Source organism: Cydia fagiglandana, chromosome 19 (genome assembly GCF_963556715.1).
Source record: "Cydia fagiglandana chromosome 19, ilCydFagi1.1, whole genome shotgun sequence".
NCBI classification, from domain to species: Eukaryota; Metazoa; Arthropoda; class Insecta; order Lepidoptera; family Tortricidae; genus Cydia; species Cydia fagiglandana.
In genome coordinates this window covers 12,716,153-12,722,912 of record NC_085950.1, presented here as the reverse complement: position 1 = coordinate 12,722,912, position 6,760 = coordinate 12,716,153, and the positions used below count along the sequence as shown (strand labels likewise).

Sequence of the window (6,760 nt, the reverse complement as noted above, 5' to 3'; positions counted from 1 at the left end):
TATCTTCTGCGACGATGTACTTACCTATCTAGTAGTTAAAGCGACAAGGTTCTATAGTGGTCTAGGAATCAAATTGGATGATTGTACTTGCAGCAGGTCTTTCTCAAGAGCTCTCTTTCTTTCGACAAGAGTCCGAGTACAGTCACCTGCAATAATATCTACGAGTATTACATGGAAGGATGAAAAATATCTGACGAAATCTGATTATAAGTGACTTTAGATATATCTGGAAGCTTTGCTCAGAAAACATAAAAAACTCAAAAATGCGCGTTTTCCAGAGATAAGACCTAGCCAGGGGCTAAATCGGTTTATCGCCCCCGTATACCTACCAAATTTCATCGAAATCGTTAGAGCCGTTTCCAAGATCCCCGAAATATATACCTATATAAATAAAGAAGAACTGCTCGTTTAAAAGTATTAGATTACTTAATTTAATTACAAGGGACTGTATAAAGGTAAAACAATCATATGCTGATTTCAAACAATCGGCCAGGAACCTTTTGATTTGATTGTTTTATACCTAGAGTTAGACCAAGAAAAGTCTGCAGCGATTTTGATAGCCCACGCAGGGCGAGTGTTATTTATGCGTCATAATTTCATAGAACTTTTCTAGATCTAACTCTACCTAAACAAATAGAAAACAAAATCGATAAGTGGGTAATTGCTGTTGCATTATTATATTATATTTCATGTTGAAATAGATGTAAAATTTATGACAAGGTAGTAAAATAACAATAATTTGTAGGAGTTGTTTATTTCATTGGGACTCTTAGACAATACTTGCAGAAATAATTTCAGTTTGTAATTATCATTTTCAAAACATGACTAAATATAAAGTGGTAATTTTGTTCGCCGTTTTCTTGAAAACAATGGTCATAACCGCATTTTCGGAGTCCACAGAAACGGCTATGTTTCATCAAACTAATGACAAAATACTAGACATACTTGACGACTTGTTCATTGCCTTGAAAATCAATAGAAACTTCTCAAAACTCAAAAACAGTCTTATACAAGACGCGCTTTATAAAAACCATAAAAAATATAAAGAAATACGCGATATAAGTAAAACGGATATTAGCCATAAAAATGCTTATTACATTTCAAACATTAACGAAGTTGTTGACGAGATGATAAGGTATGAAATTGTAATAAAAGACGAAAATGACCAGAATGATAACAACACGTTGAGTGGAAGACAGGACTTTGTTAACTTAGCAAGAAGATTTAATCTAAATGTCAAAACAATTGCTGCAATTGTTCTTAGGTTACCTAGTAAGTACCTACACTTTACATAATAAGTAGGTAGGTACTTATCATTGAAGAACTCAGAGAGAGAGAGAAAATATGACGGGCATTTAAACATGCTCTTGCTCCCACAAAAATAAAGGGCTATTAGTGGTCTGGTCTGGAGCTCATAATACCGCCCTATCTATGGCCCTTCTTGTACAATCAAGTGAAAAAAATATGGGTGCCCTAATCTTACGTACTCAAAAATATGTCCTCCCTTATATGTCGGTGAATTGAGAACATATTTTTGAGTAAATTGTATGCACCTATATTTTAGTAGTTTTGTTTTTCTTTAGGCACAAAGAAAGTTAGCAAAGATGAAGCGCGGCGTATCTTCGAGGGCAATAGCACGGGTATCAAGCGGTACCCGTTCATAGTGAGCGTGCGCGTGGCGGGGCGCTTCGTGTGCGCCGGCTCGCTGGTTCACGAGAGCTTGGCGCTCAGCGCGGCCTCCTGTCTCATGCGGTAAGCCACTGTGGTCTTTAGGCACAGAGTCGTCGTAGCCAAGATGAAACGAAGCTTCGAGCGTACGCGTGGCGCTTCGTGTGCGCCGGCTCGCTGGTTCACGAGAGCTTGGCGCTCAGCGCAGCCTCCTGTCTCATGCGGTAAGCCACTGTGGTCGCTTTAGGCACAGAGTCGTAGCCATGCTGCAAGATGAAGCGAAGATTCGAGCGTACGTGTGGCGCTTCGTGTGCGCCGGCTCGCTGGTTCACGAGAGCTTGGCGCTCAGCGCAGCCTCCTGTCTCATGCGGTAAGCCACTGTGGTCGCTTTAGGCACAGAGTCGTAGCCAAGATGAAGCGAAGATTCGAGCGTACGCGTGGCGCTTCGTGTGCGCCGGCTCGCTGGTTCACGAGAGCTTGGCGCTCAGCGCAGCCTCCTGTCTCATGCGGTAAGCCACTGTGGTCTTCAGGCACAGAATCTTAGCCAAAATGAAGCGAATCTTCGAGCGTGCGCGTGGCGGGGCGCTTCGTGTGCGCCGGCTCGCTGGTTCACGAGAGCTTAGCGCTCAGCGCGGCCTCCTGTCTCACGCGGTAAGCCATTGTGGTCGCTTTAGGCACATCAGGGCTATAACCGCGAAAATCGAAGTTCGCAAATTGCGGGGATTTTTCTCTGTCACTCTAATTACGCCTTCATTGGAGTAAAAGAGAAAGATCCCCGCAATTTGCTAATTTCGGTTTTCGCGGTAGCCGCTCAGAGTCGTAGCCAAGATGAAGCGAAGCTTCGAGCGTTCGCGTGGCGAGGCGCTTCGTGTGCGCCGGTTCGCTGGTTCACGAGAGCTTGGCGCTCAGCGCGGCTTTCTGTCTCATGCGGTAAGCTATTGTGGTCGCTTTAGGCACAGAGTCGTAGCCAAGATGAAGTGAATCTTCGAACGTTCGCGTGGCGGGGCGCTTCGTGTGCGCCGGTTCGCTGGTTCACGAGAGCTTGGCGCTCAGCGCGGCCTCCTGTCTCATGCGGTAAGCCAATGTGGTCGCTTTAGGCACAGAGTCGTAGCCAAGATGAAGCGAATCTTCGAGCGTTCGCGTGGCGGGGCGCTTCGTGTGCGCCGGCTCGCTGGTTCACGAGAGTTTGGCGCTCAGCGCGGCCTCCTGTCTCATGCGGTAAGCCATTGTGGTCGCTTTAGGCACCGAGTCGTAGCCAAGATGAAGCGAAGCTTCGAGCGTACGCGTGGCGGGGCGCTTCGTGTGCGCTGGCTCGCTGATTCACGAGAGCTTGGCGCTCAGCGCGGCCTCCTGTCTAAAGCCCGCTCCACTGTAGAGGGGGCTTAATGCGGTGAGCTATAGGCACTTCAGGCAAGAGTTGTGACAAAAATAATGATTATCTTAGCATGGCATAGTTTGTCCATGCCTTATGTATTTTAATATAGCTTTTTCTATCCCTCAGTCCTTCAGATTTAAATGCACACGTCCAAATCCGAGTGGCCAGCGACTTCGTCAGCAAAATGGGCTACCTCATAAACATAGACGAGCTCATATTCCATCCTCAGTTCGACCGGAAAACTCTGGCTAACAACTTAGTGCTTCTACGGACGAAGAAAGTGAGTCTGTCTTGTTTTACAACAATTTAACCGGTTTGATACAAAACTGAGAATTTACAGTTGTGGAAAATGAAAAGTTTGTAAAAAGTTGGTAAAGTTCAAATCTGGGAAACTAGTTCAAAATATCCCGGAAACTTTTCGCAACTTTCTACAAAAAATGGTGTGTTTAAGTTATACAGCCCTTGGCCTTGGCATGGCATGTGATTTTAAATAATATGTACTTACTAAATTGCCGGCTAAGTAAAAGCATGCGCACCAATGATTGCTATAGTTTGCGAGCTTTACACATCATCATCATCATCTCAGCCATAAGACGTCCATCACTGCTGAACATCTTTACACTGGAGCTTTACACGAGTTGCACTAATAGACGCGCAATCTAAAGCAACCTAACTAATTGATATGGCTCAGCGATCCAAGAGGATCTTCGCCTCTTAAAACGAGAGCACGCCACTTTTCCTGATCCTGCGTCGTTTTCTGCCAATTATCGGCTTGAATCGAAAGCAACCTTGTAATTGTAATTTTGATTGAAATATAGATAAGAAATTGTGATGGGGTTAGGTGAGGTAGGTATAGAACGATTAAAACACTCAATTTGCAGCCCCTTCTCCCAATAATATGTACCGTTGACTGTGAAAGGCCCTGCGGTTCCGACAACAGCCCGTGGCAGCCATCCAGTACGACATGGCGGCAGAAAGCGCTCTGAAACCCAGCGTCAAAAACGTCGTCATACTGGGCTGGGGTCGAAGAAAGGTGAGCTCTCCACTCGCATTTAGAACCATAGACAAATATATAATAGACGTACAGTTACCGAATAAATTCCAGTTTTGTTAGCAATAGTAGCAGTTAACCCCCTACAATGGCTACAGTTCACGCACGCTTCTTCGCGCACTGGAATGATTAGATTAGAATCATGTTGTGGCGTTCGTTTAAATTGGTAACTAAAGCTGTTTCTGCACTTTGCTGCTCTTTACAGTTAACGCACTCCCTATAGTTGAGGAGTGTCTTTTCAAAACTGCTTATTTTTGTTTGTTCAGAAAGAAATGAGCCCTTTTGAAAAACACTCCTCTGTTATTTTGTTACATGACTAAAAGCAATGAAAACATAAAAACACTGTTCGTTTTTGAAGCCAAATACCTATAATTGATATAGACAGATGAAGCAGACCTGCGTGAAGAAGACAGACCGCTTTCGGAAGCCAAAGTCGAACTTTACGACTTTAACGCCTGCCAGTATATCTACACAAAGTAAGTCATTGCAAAACTCTTAGAGCTCTTTTCCTTTTACGTCCAGTTTTTTGCGGTATCTACATTAAAAGCCACCGACGATTGTAACGAATGTAGAATAAGTGACGAAAGCAGAATAGGACTATAATTTAAGAACTTGACGAAAAGCGAATGGGACGACCCAAGGCGATACCTTTTTTGCGGATAAGGTTATCTGCAGGATCCAGTTTTGTGTAGTATGCGTGCAGTATCCCGCAAACAGAATGCACGTGTGAACGTTACACTAGGTATATTAACAGTAGCACGTACCTATATATATTTACTACATCGCACGAATTTCTAGGTTTTTTGTGGAACGATTTGCTGACCTTGCTTCAACAAATGATAAGATTAGGTACAGATTTGCAAATGACAAATAAGTAACATAGTGATTGATGTTTCAGAGATTTCGTTACTGATAAGGCCTTCTGCGCTGGGTCCGTCGACCGAGGCGCGGGAGCATGCAACGTAAGTACCTGTCACATTACAGTCACTTATCTTCTTACTTCGTCACTCCTGGAGACTCGAACCAGCTGCCACCCCTGAACTTGATACTTCCCTGCAAGACTTGTCCAAAGGCCTTTCGACGTAGTCAAGCGCACGTCAATCGCGTCAATGTTATCAGATTACAGGGATGGGATCCTGAATGTACGCACTTACTCATACATAATAAGACCTGTTAATTCTCATCGAGTAAAACACGTAACTGACTCCATTCTACATGACTCTTCGGTCTGCCGTCCATCGATAGCTTTTGGCTTACCTATAAAGTCAGCGACTAAAACCTTAGTAGAAGCAGATGCCACAAGGCTATTCCAAGATCATGCAGGGGTAATTGTCAGTTGACTTTCAAGAGGAATATGTGTTCAGATGTTTCTACTTGTGTTATTGGCAGCACGATGCCGGCGGACCGGCATTAGTGGACAACGTATTGGTCGGAGTCATCAGCTTCGGCTCCCCACACTGCGGCGCCGCAGAAGCACCCACAGTCTTCACTCGCCTCAGTCCTTACGACGAGTGGATCGAAAGCGTGTTCCAGAAGCTTGCCCAGGTAACACAACACAGGATGTCAAGGTATTGGTTGGAGATACAGCTTGCCATACTCCGAACTGAGCGCGGTCTTTTTGTCGGTTATAAAAGACATTAAAATTTTATGAAGTTGGTATTGGTTAAGTAGTTTACACTTACGCGATATATACCTACATGTAGATACTCCGTAACGCGTTTCCTACTCGTTGGTACAAATGATTGCTTCATTGATTAATGTTTATTATACGGTGTCACTTTCTAAAGATTCCATTATTTACAGAATTTAGAAATCACATCCCAGGCAAATGAACTGAAGGACTATACTGAAAACCATGAAATTCCAGACATAGACGAAGCTATGAAGGATGTATACCGAGAGCACTACAACGTCAATGACGTACTTTACGGGCCGATAGAAACGTTAGACGAAAACGAAAACCCTATAGTAATTAAGCAATCATTCTTGCGATATTTCCCCAGCGATAGAAGCTTGTTCCCTAATCCAGAATTTGTGGCAAACTTACCTCAATCTGAAACTCCGAAACCTATTACCCCCAAAATACCAGACGAGTACTGGAGAGATGTGCCGTCAAACGAACAGACGGATCCGACACCCGAGAATTATGCACCAGAAGATCAGTTTGATACAACAACAATGGCTACAATGACAACAAATATAGCATATGGCTCACAAGGCATTTACGAAGACATCGACGGGTCTACAAATGAGCATACCGCAACAGAAACAAGTCTAAGTGAAAATCACTTTGACAATACACTTAATGACATCAAAACAAACCCTGAAGAAATCTGTGCTATTTAATACATTTCATGCAAAAAAGGTCATAAGAAAAGATCGAAAGCTTCTAATATGCTACGCGAAAATCCAAAAGATTTCGAAGGTTTTAGAGACGAAATTGAACTAGAGCAACCAACAAAATCCAAAATTGATAATGTCGAAGAAGATAATATGGCAGTAATTATAATGTTGGATTCTGGTACTACTGAGAGAATTGAACTGCATAAGGACGATCCCATTTACGAAAGAGGATTTAAAGTATTAGCAGCTAAAACTCGTCTAGCTCAGGAGCTTGTTTAGACTTTGACCAAGGATGATCTTAAAAATGGTATATAATTTAATTT

At 43.3% G+C, this 6,760-nt stretch overlaps 1 protein-coding gene across 1 annotated transcript; it reads left to right on the top strand.

The window, feature by feature from the left end:
• Window positions 1-1,000: 1,000 nt before the first annotated feature.
• LOC134673958 (trypsin-like) lies at window positions 1,001-6,749 on the top strand. Its single transcript, XM_063532001.1, has 8 exons — window positions 1,001-1,272; window positions 1,584-1,752; window positions 3,170-3,323; window positions 3,963-4,076; window positions 4,476-4,570; window positions 4,993-5,056; window positions 5,484-5,639; window positions 5,898-6,749. The coding sequence occupies exons 1-8, from the start codon at window positions 1,128-1,130 to the stop codon at window positions 6,438-6,440; spliced, it is 1,440 nt and encodes a 479-aa protein (XP_063388071.1). The 5' UTR covers window positions 1,001-1,127; the 3' UTR covers window positions 6,441-6,749.
• Window positions 6,750-6,760: the final 11 nt, after the last annotated feature.

What these genes read in the sequence shown, in the direction of transcription:
- LOC134673958 (XM_063532001.1), top strand. Translation starts at nt 1,128, where the DNA reads ATGATAAGGTATGAAATTGTAATAAAAGACGAAAATGACCAGAATGAT. An exon ending in TGCTTCTACGGACGAAGAAA is followed by an intron (nt 3,324 to 3,962) that starts GTGAGTCTGTCT and finishes TGACTGTGAAAG; the next exon opens with GCCCTGCGGTTCCGACAACA. An exon ending in TGCCAGTATATCTACACAAA is followed by an intron (nt 4,571 to 4,992) that starts GTAAGTCATTGC and finishes TTGATGTTTCAG; the next exon opens with AGATTTCGTTACTGATAAGG.